This window comes from Scylla paramamosain, unplaced genomic scaffold (genome assembly GCF_035594125.1).
Source record: "Scylla paramamosain isolate STU-SP2022 unplaced genomic scaffold, ASM3559412v1 Contig14, whole genome shotgun sequence".
Taxonomy (NCBI): domain Eukaryota; kingdom Metazoa; phylum Arthropoda; class Malacostraca; order Decapoda; family Portunidae; genus Scylla; species Scylla paramamosain.
In genome coordinates this window covers 688,706-705,077 of record NW_026973679.1, presented here as the reverse complement: position 1 = coordinate 705,077, position 16,372 = coordinate 688,706, and the positions used below count along the sequence as shown (strand labels likewise).

Below are 16,372 nucleotides of genomic sequence, written 5' to 3'. Positions count from 1 at the left end.
AATTGTAACTACCACAATTGTAACCAAAATTGTAACTACCACAATTGTAACTACCACCAATTGTAACCACCAAAATTGTAACTACCACAATTGTAATTACCACAATTGTAACTACCACAATTGTAACCACCAAAATTGTAACTACCACAATTGTAACTACCACAATTGTAACTACCACAATTATAACTACCACAATTGTACATACCATAGCATTTCCACTGTAGTCATGTTTTCCACCTACCAACATTACTTCCCAGCCACCACCACCACCACCACCACCACTACTACCACAATCCATCTCATCACTGCCATCACCACAGTGGTCATAATCATCACATTTAAATTGTGGTAGGATGCACTTGTGGTTGTGGCAGACGAACTGTGGTGGCGAACAATGTTGGTGGTGGTGGTAGTTGTAGTAGTAATAGTGGTTACTGTGGTGGTAGTCAAGACGGTGGTCAGTCAGTATATAGGTAGTAAGGAGGCACCTGCAAGGATAATAATAATAATAATAATTGTGATTGTGATAGTAGTAGTAGTAGTAGTAGTACTAGTAGTAGTACTAGTAGTAGTAGTAGTAGTAGTAATAGTAGTAAGAAGAAGAAGAAGAAGAAGAACTGTAGATAATATTTCTCTCTCTCTCTCTCTCTCTCTCTCTCTCTCTCTCTCTCTCTCTCTCTCTCTCTCTCTCTCTCTCTCTCTCTCTCTAATAATAATAATAATAATAATAATAATAATAATAATAATAATATGATAATAATTGAAAACCATAATAATTCTCTCTCTCTCTCTCTCTCTCTCTCTCTCTCTCTCTCTCTCTCTCTCTCTCTCTCTCTCTCTCTCTCTCTCTCTCTACCTGGTGTGCGGCTGGCTGAAGCAGCATGCGGGATAGCCTTGTGTACAGCCTTCCCTCAGGGATGCAGTTCTTTGATCTAGAATTATCTACAAAAATAAGGAATAAAACGAGTAATTAGCCAATATACTCGTATACGAAGGAATCGTGTTTCAAGATGCAAGCGATGAGCAGCACACGTTATAGGCAGAGATTTGCTTGTGTGGGTGTCATGGCACAAAATACCAATAGTAAAAAAAAAAAAAAAAAAAAAGAGAAGACAATACCATCCAAATAATAACAATGCCATTAAATATTTTTTTATAGCCTAAAGGAACGGTCATAAATATAAAAATTTACTTCTTGGTTGTGTAAACAAAATTTTGTATACACTTTTGGAATCAATAAAATTTTAGAACAAGAAAATTAAATGAAATTATAAGCTAGAAATTGTTAAATTAATTGTTGATATTTTGAAATGGTACAGAGTAATATCCCTTAGTTTACAAGGCACTGGAAAATAACCATATTCCCGGGTTCTCCTGGGCCAGCCACAGGAAAATCAAAATCACTAAACATTGTAGATTAAGAGAAAATATGCCAGTACTGATAATATTCTTTATTTTGAAAGAAATTCTTTGTTAATATTTAGATCCAAAAATTATCATTAGACAGTGTTATAATCCAGGAGTACGTGGGACCATTAGCAGAAATGTTCAAGAATAATTTGTGAATATAGAATGGGTGTAAACTATCAAGGACATTGCAAAATTATGCCTTATCATTAGGCGGAGGGCTTGTTCCGTGGGTGTCAGGCGGCCAGTACAAAGTGTGGCGTGGACACTGTTTAGTTGGGTTCTACTTGTTATACGGAACAATAAATAAATAATCAAAGGCAACCTCTTAGGCAGGGTAAAAATGCTTAAATTAACACAGAATACGAGCTGGCGCCTTCCCAATATTAGTCAACAAAAGAAAAATAACAATGTGCTCTGCCCACAAACATTCATTCTCTTACTGTCTTTCATTTTCCCTTCTTTTTATCTTCTTCTATCCAAGCTCTTTACCCTTCACCAACTTTCTATCTGTTCTGTTCTGTTGAGGTGCGTCTTCTGTGCATCCCCGGCCCGGCAGCACACGACGCCAGGACTTGTTGAAACCTTCTTTGGTGTGGCGTGGCGGCTTACAGCGGGAATATGGAGGTGTGCATGCTTAGTGTGCACAGTTACTAGCAATGTATGTATCGCAATGTTGTATATGCAGTAAAAAATATTGTGTGCAGAGAAAAGTAAGCAAATATGAAGTATTACACGTATATTTGGTCCTTAAATAGTGATGGCCATGACTGACCGGGAAAGAAGCTCATTTTGGCGTTATGGCGTATTGAGATATTGTTAGTGTGTAAATAGATGAAAAATTTAATGTTTCATATACCTTGCTACTGAAAGTGCAGTAAACATAGCGAGTTATGCTATAATGGACATGTATCCGGTCCTCAACACAACGTACTCTGGATAAGTCAGGGAACAAGCCCAAATTGACGTTATTGTGCCATACTGATATATTGTTTGTGAGTAAATGAATAGGGGATTGAGTGCTGCATATATTCAATTCCTTTATGTGCAGCAGAGAGAGCGAGTCATGTTACAATGAACAAACTTGTGGTGGGATAGTTACGTATGCATGGATTTGAGGGTTGTGTGCTAAAAAACCTTCCACCATAGTGATCCACAGGTTCACGTGGAGGAGATATCGAGATTAAAATGGTGAACAGAAAAGTCTGACTGAGTGTTTAGCAGTGGATGAGAGATGAATTAAGGAAATGGTTGGCATGCCAAGGAATGTTTGATGGGCGTGTCCCACAGAATTAAATGGAACTCTGGTCAGACCACAATGCCGTGATGAAAAAAAAATATATATCGTTGTTACACACATTGGGGGAAAGTTATTTAAATAGTTGGACAGTAAGGTGTGTAGTAGAGAGGAATGTGAGGTATGTGAAAGACAGAGAAGTGAGAGATAGTTGGGGAGGCCTCAGAGGATAAAGATGTTAAAAAGTATTCATTGATATGGTAACTACAAGGGAGTCTTGGGGATACAAGTTAAAAAAAAAAAGTGCATGGCTGAGATGGAGGTGGCTGTGGAAGAGAAGAGGGCCTATGAGAAAATGGTGCAGAGAAATGACTCAGAGGAAATTAAAATGAGGAGAAATTAGAGTGTAAGTCTTGGAATATGAAACTGAAGGAACTCATAAGAAAAAATAAGATGAGAGTGGATGAGAAGTTTGGTAGAAAGCTGAGTGTAAGGAGATCACTGACAATAAGTTGTTCTGGAAGGAAGTGAAGAAAGAGGGGGGAAGAAGAGCATGGAATTGTGTGAGAAGTTTGGTAGAAAGCTGGGTGCAAGAAAATTAATGACAATAACTTGTTCTGGAAGGAGGGGATAAAAGAGAGGGGGAAGAAGAGTGTGGGATTGTGTGAGTAGAGAGAGGGTATAAAGTTCTTGTAAGCAGCAAGAAAGAAGTGCAAGTTACTTGGAGAAGACTTTGTCAAATGAATAAGATGACAGGAGAAACAATAATAATTAGCATGTGTATAGAAGCAGGTAGAGAATGAGAGAAATTGTTAGGGAGATGAAGAAAACAATAGTTGTGATGAAGTGTGGCAAAGCTATAGACACTGATGGAATAACTATGGAGAAGTGATAGCAGACTGGATGATTTGAATTACGTGAATTGGCTTGGAAACAAGGAGGCAGGACCTGATGAGTGGATGGAGGCAGTTATTGTATGTTTATATAAAGGGAAAGGCTGCAGGAATGTACAAAAAGGTTACAGAGGGTAGATAAGTTTGCTTAGTGTGTCAGGAAAAGTCTGTGGGAGAGTCTTGACTCAGAGATTGATAGAAGTTATTGATAGAGGTGATGGTCGTTGGGGAACAGGAAAGTTTCAAGAAAGAAATGTGTTGTGGAGCATATGTTTGCAATCACAATTATAATAGAGGCATGCTAAGGTAAACATAAATATTACATGTACCATTCATCTAGAGAAGGCTTATGACAGAGTGGGTAGAAAAGCATTTTGGGATGTTCTTAAAGTTTGTGATGTAGGAGCACAGGTGTTAGAAGGAATGTGTGTGTGTGTGTGTGTGTGTGTGGAAGGAGAGCTTGGAAAGATTTACTACAGGAACAACAGTGAAAATGTGTAAGGTAGCTGAAACAATTTTCTCTCTCTCTCTCTCTCTCTCTCTCTCTCTCTCTCTCTCTCTCTCTCTCTCTCTCTCTCTCTCTCTCTCTCTCTCTCTCTCTCTCTCTTTGCTGCAGTGTTGCATCTCTTGGTATCTTTCATGCTAACTGCATGCCTCGCCACCTCTTGTGGTCTCATTGTACAAGGTTTTCTAGTATTCAGTCCACCTGCCAAGTGCATGAGTTAACCAGTATTTTCTTAATCTTCCCTTTCACTGGTAAACTCTGGAACTCTCTGCCAACTTCTGTTTTCCCATTCCTATGACTTCAGTCCTTTCAAGAGGGAGGCCTTATGCCACTTCTTCAATTTTGGAAATCATTTTGGCTCTTTTCTTCAGGAACTGGCACCTTAGTGTGCCTTTTTTTTTTTTCTTTATTGCCCTTGGCTCTTACATCAAAGAAAAAAATTCTATATTAGTCTCCCTCCTTCCCATGGCACACTTTGTGATTGTATGGTATTAGGATTACTAAAAATTGCAGATGGTGGCCCAGACAGAATCCAGTACACCTGCAGAGCAAAGGAAGGAGGACCAGTTCAGGTGAAAGTGGTCATATTCACCAGGGAGCAGAAAAGGAAAGTATTTCAGGATGTTCATGACTCCAGTAGAGGAGGAGTTCACATGGGCATCACTAAGACTATTGCCAAAACTACAGAGAGATTTTATTGCATAGGCATTAAGAAAGATGTAGTGAATTGGACAGGTGAGTGTGACTGACGTCAGAGATCTGAAAAGATGAAAACTGTAGCACCAGTCCTGAATCCTATTAAGAGTGAAGGCCCTTGGCAGATGGTTGATGTAGATTTGATGGGGCCCTAAAAGAAACTCAGTCTGGCAACAAGGACATCCTTACTTTAACAGACTTACACTCCAGATTTATAGAGGCATTTCCACTGCCTTCAAAATCTGCTGATCTGGTATGTGATGTATTGCAGAGTATTTTCCACTGTTCTGGTCCCCCAGAGAAAACCTTAACTGATCAGGGAAAGGAATTCTGTAATACATTAAATGACACTCTTTTCCATTGTCCAAGTGAAGCACCTTGTAACACTTGCTTGCCACCCCCAAACTAATGGCCAGGATGAGAGGACCAACCAGACGCTGAAGGGCTCTTTAATTAAATTGGTAAATGAGAATCAGAATGACTGGGACAAACACTCGGAGGCTGCTCTGTTTGGTATATGAACATCAATGCAAGCTTCAATAAAGTGTTCTCCCTCTTTCTTGAAGTTTGGTAGACAGCCAACACTGTTGAACTGCACCAAAATGATCTTCATGAAAAAGTTGATATTTTAGAATTCCCAAATTTGAGCCCCTCAGATGAGTCAGTGGAATCAAGAAAGAGTCGCTTGACAGCCATAAAAGAAAAAGTTGCCAGTCATGTTGCTAAAGCACAAGCTGAACAAAATAAATAATATGAAATGAGGAAAGCTAAAGGACATAAGTCATTTGACTTTAAGATTGGAATGAAAGTTGTTGTAAAGAATAATAAAAAGCAAGGAAGGAAAGGTTCCTGGCTTGAGGAGGACTGACTTGGGCCTTATGACACACCCAGCATCTTAGATAACTTTGTACAAATCACCACAAATGGAAAACTCCTTCAAAATAAAACTGCATTAATTCACATTAAACTTTATAAATCCCTCAGTAGGTACTGCACAGGAGCATGCACAACTTTGTGGCCAAATGCTGCTGCCATCAGCTGCAGGGAGTGCTTCTGCTGTCTCTGTCTTTCCAGAATTCATGGCATCTGGGGAGGAGCCTGGAGAGGACATTCCCCCAGCCACAGACCATGCTGGTGTGAGGCAGCAGCCTGAGGTGCTCCTTTGTGAAGGGTCACACCATATCACTCCCCTTGATGTGCTCCTTTGTGAAGGGTCACACCATACCACTCCCCTTGATGTGCTCCTTTGTGAAGGGTCACACCATATCACTCCCCTTGATGTGCTCCTTTGTGAAGGGTCGCACCATATCACTCCCCTTGATGTGCTCCTTTGTGAAGGGTCACACCATATCACTCCCCTTGATGTGCTCCTTTGTGAAGGGTCGCACCATATCACTCCCCTTGATGTGCTCCTTTGTGAAGGGTCGCACCATATCACTCCCCTGCCTCTCACCACTGTCAGTAAGGAATGCATTTCAGATATTGTAAAAGTCCCCAGGTATGTAATGTGTACTGCAATTACCTAGGTCTGTGCTGTGCCCTGTAAACACCATCATCCAACTCTTCTTTGCACTCTCCTATCCTTCTCTGTAACTTAACCTCAAGTTTCTTTTCTAACTGTTCTATTGCTCCAGTGACAGACAGTCACCATTCTTCTCCTAAGTCATGTTCCTCGGGGATCTGTCCTGTCACCCACTCTCTCTGGTATTCATCAATAATCTTCTAACTGGTCACCATTCTCCTCCTATCAGGGATCTGTCCTGTCACCCACTCTTTCTGGTATTCATCAATAATTTTCTTACTAAAAATCGTTGTCACGTTCACTCCTATGCTGATGATATCACTCCGCATCTTTCCACATCTTTTTGTAGATGTCCAAGCATTCAGGAATGTAACAATTCACTCAGAGAAGCCACAGAATGCCTGATTTCTGACCTTTCTAAAACCTGTGATTGGGAGAGAGCAAAATTAAGTGTTGTTTAGTGCCTCAAGAATCCAAGTTTTACATCTAACAAATAAACACAACCTTCCAGACAACTATCCCTTCCTCTTCAGTGACCTTCAACTGTCCCCTCTGTTACACTGAACATCCTCGGGTCTGTCCTTTACTAGTAACCTAAACTGGAAATTTCACATCTCATCTCTAGCTAAAACAGTTAAGCACTTTGAGTTGTCTTCACCAGTTTTCCTCACCCCCACAGCTGCTAACTCTGTACAGGGGCCTTATCCATCCATGTCAGCCTCGCTGCACAAGACTTTCTTCTTTCTCTCACTTCTATTCTGTCCACCTCTCTAATGCAAGAGTTAACCAGTATTCTCAATCATTCATTCCTTTCTCTGGTAAACTCTGGAACTCCTTGCCTGCTTCTGTATTTCCATCTTCCTATGACTTGAATTCCTTCAAGAGGGAGTTTCAATTTTTGACTACTGCTTTGACCCTTTTATGGGACTGGCATTTCAGTGGGCATTTTTCTTTATTGGATTTTTTGTTGCCCTTTGCAACAAAAAAATAAATAAATAAATGTATGGTGTATGCCTCACATGTATGGGGGTACTCCACTCGTGTTGCTCAGCTGGTTAGGGTGGAATCAAAAGCATTTCATCTCATCAACTCCTCTGACTGACTGTCTTCAGACTGCCTGCCCCCCTCCCCCCCCCCTCTCTCTCTCTCTCTCTCTCTCTCTCTCTCTCTCTCTCTCTCTCTCTCTCTCTCTCTCTCTCTCTCTCTCTCTCTCTCCTGCAGTGTTGCATCTCTTGCTATCTTCTGTAGTTTCTTGCATGGCAGCTGGTCTTTTGATCATCTTAACTGTCTGCCTCTCCTCCTGTTGTGGTCTTGTGGCACAAGGCTTGCTACTATTCTGTCCACCTCCCAGTATTCTCAGTCTTACATTCTTTTAACTGTTAAACTTAAGAACTCCCTGTCTGGTCCTGTATTTCCCCCTGCCTGTAACTTCAGTTCTTTCATGAAGATGGTCTCATGACACTTATCAAATTTTGATTATTTTTTCTTCATAATCATATTCTATTGAGATTGGCACCTTAATGTAGTCTTCTCTATATAAGTTAGTTGTCTTTGTCTTTCCAGAATCCTCAGCATATGGGGAGAAGCCTGGAGAGGACACTTCCCCAGCCACAGACCATGCTGGTGTGAGGCAGCAGCCTGAAGTGCTCCTTTGTGAAGGGTCACAGCATATCACTCCCCTGCCTCTCACCACTGTTGGGAAGGAATGCATTTCGGGTATTGTAAAAGTCCCTGTGTACAGTCTACAGGCCATCTAGGGAGGAGCCCTGAGGTGGCACTTGTAGATAACTGGATCCTTATTAAGGGGATAAAGATTTTCCAGAAGTGTTAGTGTGATGTGGATCAAGAAAACTTAAAATATTATAAACCTTTCTTTTATTTGTTTGATTATTTTGCTGAGTATTATTTTGTTCATGACTGAGTGGTAAGGAGGGGAGTGATCTCATAGTATCTCGTCTCTATGCCTATCTAGTTTGGTCTTAAAAGCGTGGACAGTTACGGCATTGACAATGTCTTCACTGAGTTCGTTCCATTTGTTCACACTTCTGTGAGGAAAACTATACTTCTTAATGTCTCTTCTACAGTTAACTTTCTTCAACTTCTTATTGTGTCCCCTTGTACTCTTTGTGTCTAAAGTTATAAAACACATTTTCCATACCATTTACCATTCTATAGATGTTTATTAAATCTCTCTCTCTCTCTCTCTCTCTCTCTCTCTCTCTCTCTCTCTCTCTCTCTCTCTCTCTCTCTCTCTCTCTCTCTTATTTTCAAGGGTAGGAATTTCCAACATTCTTAATTTCTCTTCCTAGGTTGACTTGCTCAACTCTGGAACCATCTTAGTGACTGCTCTTTGTACTCTTTCTAATTTTATAATATTCCTCCTTGTATGAGGAGACCACACTTCCAGTCTTGGTCTTATCATGGAAATCAACAACTTTTTTATCATTTCTTTATCCAAATGTGAGAATGCCATTCTCATTCTTTTTAACAAATTCATCATCTTTCCAGTAATTTTATCAATGTGTCTGTATGGAGTCAAATTTTCAGTAACTGTTACTCCCAAATCCATTTCCTCTTTTGATTTCTGTAACTTCACACCATCCATCTCATAATGATATTGTATTCTTTTCTTACTCTTACCAAACTCCATTACTTTACATTTACTTAAATTGAATTCCATTTGCCAAGATTTACTCCATCTATTTATCTTATTTAAATAATTTTGCAGTACCAGTACCGGTACTGGTACAGAAACAGTGCGATTCCCACCATGGTGCGAGCCATCAATCAGTAGTCCCTTCTAGATTAGACTTACCTTTAGGATTAATGTTAAGTATTTCCCCACCCCCTATGTACATTTTCACTTTGTTAACTGATTAAATAATAAACCGTTTATTATTATTATTATTATTATTATTATTATTATTATTATTATTATTATTATTATTATTATTATTAGTCATTTACATTTTCTATCCTTCTCATCAGCTCAGCATCATCTGCAAATAAGTCCATATAACTGTCTATTTCTTCATTTATGTCATTCACATACATTACAAACATTATCAGTCCCAACACTGACCCCTGTGGGACACCACTAGTTACTTTCAGCCAAGATGAATTCTGGTCTTGTATTACAGTTCTCATCTCTCTATCATCCAGATAGTCCTCCATCCACTCCAGCAGTCTTCCTCCAATTTTTCCATATTTTTTTTTTCTTCCATAGCAATCTTTGGTGTGGTACTTTTGTCAAACGCTTTCTTCAAGTCTGAGTAGACACCATCCACCCATCTGTCTCTCTCTTGCACAATGTCGACTACTCTTGAGTAAAAGGACAGTAAGTTCATGGAGCATGATCTTCCCCTCCTAAATCCAAATTGACAATTTACCAAAACTTTATCTCTTTCCAAGTGTTCCATCTATCTCTCCTTTATTTTTCTTTCACAGTTTTCCTACAACACTAGTCAAGGACACTGGTCTATAATTTATTTGGTCTTCTTTATTTCCTCCTTTGAATATTGGTGTAATATTTGCTCTCTTCCAATCTTTTGGTACTCTTCCCTGTGATAGTGGTGTTACCACTAGACTGTGAATTTTATAAGCCAGTTGTTCTCTACATTCCTTCAATATCCAGTTTTATGGGACAAGAGGTATGCTGGTGCTATCCCATCTCCATATCTTTCAATATACAGTTTAGCCTTGAATCCATGTATACTTCTTGCATTTACTATTTCCTTATCCAGACTGTTCTATACATCTGTACTTCTTTGTGGGAAACTATATTTTTTTGATGTCTCTTTTACAAGTACTCTTCTTCAGCCTCTTTCCATGTCCTCTAATATCTCACGTATCCTAAACCATCAAGTCACTCTGGTCCACCTCCTCCACTTCCTCCTGTGCTTTGTATATAGCAGTCAAGTCTCCTCTTTCTCTCCTTTTTTCCAGTATTGGTGGGTGCAACTCTGCCAGTCTCTCTTCGTATGACAAACGACTCTTGGTACCATCTCTCAGCTTTCTCCGACTTCATTACATCCTTTTTCATGTAGAATGAGCACACTACAGCTGCATATTTCAGTCTAGGTCAAATCAGTGATATAATCATCTTCCTGATCATCTTTTCATTGTTATACTCAAAAGATGGCCTTATTCCTCTCAACAAATTATAGGCTTAACAAATTATAGGTTTCTCCTGTAGTTCTGCTAATGTGTTTCTATGGGATCAAATTTCCACTGACCGTAACACCCAGATCGTTTTCCTCCTCTGCTTTACTCAACCTCTCACCATTCAACACATAATTTCCTTTTACTCTTCTCTCACTCTTTCCAAATTCCATTACTTTACATTTCTCTGGATTAAACTCCATTTCCCATCTATGACTCCACTCCAATATCTTGTTCAGATCCTCTTGCAACACTCCACAATCTTCCTCACTCTCAACTCTTTCAGGAACTTGGCATTATCTGCACAGAAGGCTCATGTAGCTATTCACACTCTGTATCATATCATTCATATATGACTGGTGCCAGCACTGAGCTTTTGGGTACTCCACTTTCAGTTTTCCTCTGTGATGACTCCCAATCTTTTACCACGGTTCCCATCTCTCTCTCAGTCAAGAAATTCTCCATCCATCCCAGCAGGCCATCCCTCAGACCATCATCATGCTCCATCTTCCATGGCAGTCTCCTATGTGGCACTTTATCAAAGGCTTTCTTCAGGGCTAAATATACACAGTCTGCCCACCCATTCCTCTCTTGTATTGTATCCACCACTCTTGAATAAAAATTCATCAGGTTCATAATACATGACCTCTGTCTTCTAAATCCAAATTGTTTTATCATCACTTCATTTTCTAGGTAATGCATTAATTTATCCTTCTTTAATCTTTCAAACATTTTACATACCACACTTGTTAGAGACACTGGTCTGTAGTTCATCGCCTCTTCTTGTTACCACCTTTATAAATTGGAATTATTTTTTACTCTCTTTCATTTAAGCAGGACTCTACTTTCATTTAAGGAACTCTCAGTAATACTGTGCACCACCCATGTCACCTGCTGATTGCATTCTTTCAGTATCCATCCCAACACTTTTTTGGGTCCAGGGGCCTTTCTAACATCTAGTCCCTCACACTGTTTCCACATGTCTTCCTCAGTCACCTGGATTTTCCCCGGACCCATTTTTCACTCATCTCACTTTGCCCCACAAATATCCTCTCATTGTGAATGCTAAATGAAAACTCTTATTCATCATCTCTGCCATGTCAGCCAGATCCTCACACATTTGACCATTCACCTTCTTTGTTTTTCATTTTGCTCCTCACACACCTGAAGAATAGTTTTGGTTCCTCTTTACATTTGTCCATAACATTGTTCTCATAACTTGTCCTTTCTTCTGTAGTAACCCTTACACAGTCATTTCTTGTAGTGGTGTAGTTTTGCCACATTTTTGCATTTTTCACCTCCATCTAGTCCATGCCTTCTCCCTCTCCTCCCTCACTACTTTACATATTCTTTTATAGCAGTCTTTGTGTTTTTATCTTCTTTTTGTGTTTTTATCTTTCATATCAACCTTCAGTGTGATACTTTGTCAAACACATCCTTCAACTTTAACTTCACACCTTCTGTTATACCAGTCTTTGTTATATCTTATCGTTGTGTTTCCTTTTGGTACACATCTTTTCACTCCCTTCTTATATATACCTAGTGACTAGTGCTTCCTGTTTCTGCACATCTTTTGCTGTAATAAAGGCACTCCATTCCATCTTACCAAAGTATCTCCTCGTTTATTTGAAACTAGTTTTACCATAGCTAAATATTTCATCCTTATAATTTTCCCATCTACTTTCCTCTTCTTTTTCTTTGATATGAAACCTTACCATCACACAATCACTTTTTCCTACAGGATGATTGTAGTTCATGTGTTCAACAATGTCCACTTCTCTTAATAATACCAAATTTAGTCTTTGTAGTACCTCTCCTCCTCTGTGTGTAGTGTTTTCCTTGGGCTGGCTGGCTTTCTATCTTTCTGGTTGGCTGGCTGGCTAACTAACTGACTGGTTGGATGCCTGGCTAACTGGCTGACCGGCTGGCTGGTTGGTTTTCCTGCTGACTAGCTGACTGGCTGGCTATCTGGCTGACTAGTCCACTGTGGGATAGCTGGCTGGTTGGCTGGTTGACTCCTCAAGGGTGGCTGTCCCATCTCTCAAGTGGCCACATTTTGCAGGCGTCCCCAACCCCTCCTGCCCTGAGTGAAGACACCCCCAGACAAAACCTCTAAGGGGGCCAAGGGGAAGGGAGCAGCCCAGGCCCTTTCCAATGCTGAGAGAGGTATGTCACTTCTCTGCCAAGAAGGAAAGTTTCAGCTTCATTTTGCATGTTGTTTGGGTTGCTTTATGAACATTTTTTTTTTTTAGGATATATATATTTTTTTTTATACAGTTGGTTCAGATATCCTACATGTCAATTGTTTTTGCTTTATTTATCAGTGTGTTCCTATCTTATATCTCTAGTTTTACATTGTTGTAGTTGACAGTGAGCAATTGTGTTACATCTGCACTGTTTTACTTTTATTTGTCAGCAAGCCTCTTCATCTGATACAGTTCCTGCCAGTTTGAACTCATTTTGACTCTGCAAGGGAAGTATCCATAACTCCTCATTACTTTGAGTATGAGGACAGTTTCAACTTCATCTTTATCTCTTTTGCTTTATCTTTCATTCAACAGTTTTTTAACTTAATTTGTTCGTAAATGTCGTTCCAAATCCAAAATGTTTGAAAACCGATACTATTTTCCCCACAGGAGTCATTCTAAAATAGATTAATCCATTCTCAGACTCGCATCCACCATGTCTTAGTGGGTAATGACCAACACTCCCGCTGCTAAGATGGCTGCTCCACAGCATCTCCAGCTTAGAATTTTTTTTATTCAGAAAAGCTTTGTTGAATGAACTTAGTGATACAGAACTCATCAAAAGATATTGTTTAGACCATGCTGGCTTTCTCTTTGTCACCCATGAAGTGAGGGAAGCCTTACAGAGACAGAGAGGAGCAACCCACTCGCTGCCAAAATGAAGGTGATCATAACACTTAGACATCTTGCTGCTGGGAAAAGCTACTGGAAAAATGCAGTTGTGCAGTAGTGATGGCATTGTGGGTCATCGGGAGAGCCACAGGAGGCTTGGGATTACTCCTGAGCCCCGAACCTTGTTTGTTTACATTGAGGTTCTTCAGTAGGATCACATTTAACTTATTTCAAAGATTGAATTACTGTCTTACCCTCTGTGTCTCTCCTCCAAAGGAACTATTTATAGAAACTATAAATTAGTAATAAATGGCAGCTTTTGTTACGTGTTGTAATATTTGAAATCGAGTAACTTTGTTTGAAAATCAAATTATGGTACAGTAATCAAAGCAATTAGGAGTTAAAATTTTTGTTCAAAAACAGAGTTGTTCGGAGAGGGAGACATTCAGTAACTGAGGTTCCACTGTATACATTTCTTGGATTCATTTTGTCACTGAGAAGGAAGTGTACATAATGACCTCATGTCTTCCACAAGTGGTGCACTGTGTTGTCTGGTAATGCAGCAGCCAGCTGTGGACCTCATGAGTGTTATCACCCCAGAGGTACTCATGGGGCATCACAGTGCATATTTACAGTGTAAGAGCACAGAGACCTGTGGTCATAACACGCTGCTATATTCATCCCAGGCTTTGCCAGATTCTTGATAGATGACTGTGTGTGCCAGAAAAAGCTGAAACTGTTGCTTATCTTAGCTTTTATTATACATCATTCATTTGAGAGAAGCACAGAGTGAGTGTCCCAGCAACATAATACATATTCCTTGTAACTAAAGGAATCTATACACAAGAATGAGATTACCTCATCTACCACTGACATGTTGGGATTGAAGGGTAAAATGAAGTGTGAGGTGGTATCAAAGCCCCAAGACTAGTTCCATAGTACACCAACAGGTGGCTGTACAAGGATGCATGTCTGATGGGACTGGACAGTGACAGTTATCAAGCAGTCTGCCAATTGGTATCTTTCTGTGAACTTTGTGAGCCATGTCACATGAGTTTTGTGGCCTCATGCTGAACTTCATATTTCATCATGAACTGCAAACAAGAGCAGAGTTAACACCAAATTGTGTGTCAAATTCAGCAAAGACCTTTGACATGATTTAGCACATGTGTGGCAAGGAAGCAGTGAGTTATGTGAGGTGCGTCAAGTGCCATGTATTCTTCAAGAGCAGCGGAATATCTCTGGAAGATGACAAGAGGTCAGGATGATATTCCGTGAGCTCAGACACTGAAAACATGGAAACGGTTGAGTGACGTGCAAGAGAATTGTTGGAGATCAGCGAAGGGAGTTGGTGTCAGGGTTGGTGCATCATACAGAACAGCTGAGGCAATCCCCATGTTTGATTTGAATATGACCACATAGCTGAAAAATTTGTGCCCAGGCTTCTGATCTCCAAACAGAAGGTGCCCCAGATGACCCAACCTTCACATTGAGGGTCTCCACTGGGGACAAGACCTGGATCCACATTTCATTTGTAACTTCTTCCTCTTCCTAAAGATAAAGGAAGTTGTGGGTGAAAAGGATGCCATCTTGACACCATGAAACGAGAAAGGATGGATCTAAGTTTGAAAAGTCAGACTTAAAAGGGAGATAGGAAGGAATTGGTTTTCAGATGGAGTGGTGGATGAATGGAATAGACTCAGTAATCAGGTTGTTAGTGTTGGTTCTTTAGGATTTTTAAAAGAAGATTTATGGATGGGGATGGTAGATGGAAATAGGTAGGTATATTTTGTGCAGGGACTGCCACGGGTAAGCCTGATGACTTCTGGCAGCCTTTCTGATTTCCGTATGTTGTTATGCTGTGTTCCATGGAAGAGGTTGAGCCCGAGTCACAGAAGGTGCTTAACATGCTTTGAGAACAAGACTTACTGAACACGTGTGAGCAGTGACAGCAGGACTGGGACCACTTTATTGGTGGTGAAGGTGACTGTTTTGAAGGAGTGATGCCCAAACTTAATACATGGATAAGTCTTGTAACATTTTGATATCAGTCGTCTTGTATTCTAAATCTATCAGTTAGTATTGCAGTGCCATACATTGTACATGTTCCTCCACACTCATCTCTTTTCCTGCACAGAGTAGTGATGTGTGGAGTAGGATGGGGGTTTTGAGAGAATAGTTAATGACATCATCATCTGTTCTGCTGTAATAATCTGAAATACAGTAAGGTGGTGTGGACAAATGGTAACAATGAAAGTGAATGAGTTTGTAAATGTTTATGGTTTCTCCAAATGTTGGTGCCACAAATTCCAGTGAATTTCATGTGAAATAAATTATTGGTATGTGGACTAATAAACTGCTTTTTATGAGGAGTTCCACAAAGACCAAGATCTGGGAATGTGATCTTTGGAGGAAGTTGTCTGATCTTTTTTACTACTCTGGGCAAGTTTGTATGAATGAAATGAAGGAATGCTAGAGGGAGCCAGCCAGTGAGGTGGATACTTGCTCTCAGTGGGTGAGTACTGGGGGAGAGATGACAGGGAAGGCTCTCACCACACTATTTTACAACAACAGAACAAGTGGAGATGAATAGGCAAGATGCAAGCATGGAGGCACAGTTTCAGAGAACAATACGAGGGACCCATCAGGTCCATAAGCCTTCTGAGGGCAGCAAGGGCATGGAAAACATCACTGGGAAGGATCTTAATGGGTAGCATGAAGTAGTTGGAGGGTAGAGGAGAGGGAGGAACAAGCCCTGGATCTTAATGGGTAGCATGAAGTAATTGCTGCTGTTGCTCTTTGGGCCAATCACAGTGTTTCCTGCCTCTGGTCTCATCTTGAGTACCAGTTCACTCCTTCCTGATTTCAGTGCTGCCAATGCCCATCTTCACTACCCACGGCACAGTGCTACTAACGTCATCCCCCCTTTGTAACGTAGTTTTAGGAACATGAGCACGTTGAAGTTGTTAACTTTCAAAATCAAATGTAGTTATTTTAATTAAAACAGTACTTTTCATTAGTGAAGAGACAGGATAAACATTGAATTAGAAGTTTTTGAAGATGTTTCTAAGTTTTCTAAGATCAAGATTAAAA

General features: G+C 40.1%; 1 protein-coding gene and 1 long non-coding RNA gene across 7 annotated transcripts in view; one reads left to right on the top strand and one right to left on the bottom strand.

Annotated features, from left to right (window-relative positions):
• Positions 1 to 224: 224 nt before the first annotated feature.
• Positions 225 to 1,977, bottom strand: LOC135097194 (uncharacterized). The gene is made up of 3 exons (XR_010265451.1): positions 1,851 to 1,977; positions 857 to 942; positions 225 to 488 (listed from the first exon to the last, which is right to left on the bottom strand). It is a non-coding gene; the product is annotated as an uncharacterized LOC135097194 (long non-coding RNA).
• The window catches only part of LOC135097191 (mucin-4-like), a 36,070-nt gene continuing 21,649 nt past the window's right edge, over positions 1,952 to 16,372 (top strand). For 4 of the 6 annotated variants that reach the window (XM_063998966.1, XM_063998965.1, XM_063998964.1 and 1 more), the window contains exons 1-4: positions 1,952 to 2,068; positions 4,556 to 6,199; positions 7,824 to 7,976; positions 12,484 to 12,587. In XM_063998966.1, the coding sequence (XP_063855036.1) occupies positions 5,761 to 6,199; positions 7,824 to 7,976; positions 12,484 to 12,512 (621 nt within the window). In that variant the 5' untranslated portion in view covers positions 1,952 to 2,068; positions 4,556 to 5,760 and the 3' untranslated portion in view covers positions 12,513 to 12,587. Of the gene's footprint in view, positions 2,069 to 4,555; positions 6,237 to 7,823; positions 7,977 to 12,483; positions 12,588 to 16,372 lie in introns of all 6 variants that reach the window. The other 2 variants (XM_063998968.1, XM_063998967.1) reach the window with 1 other exon arrangement.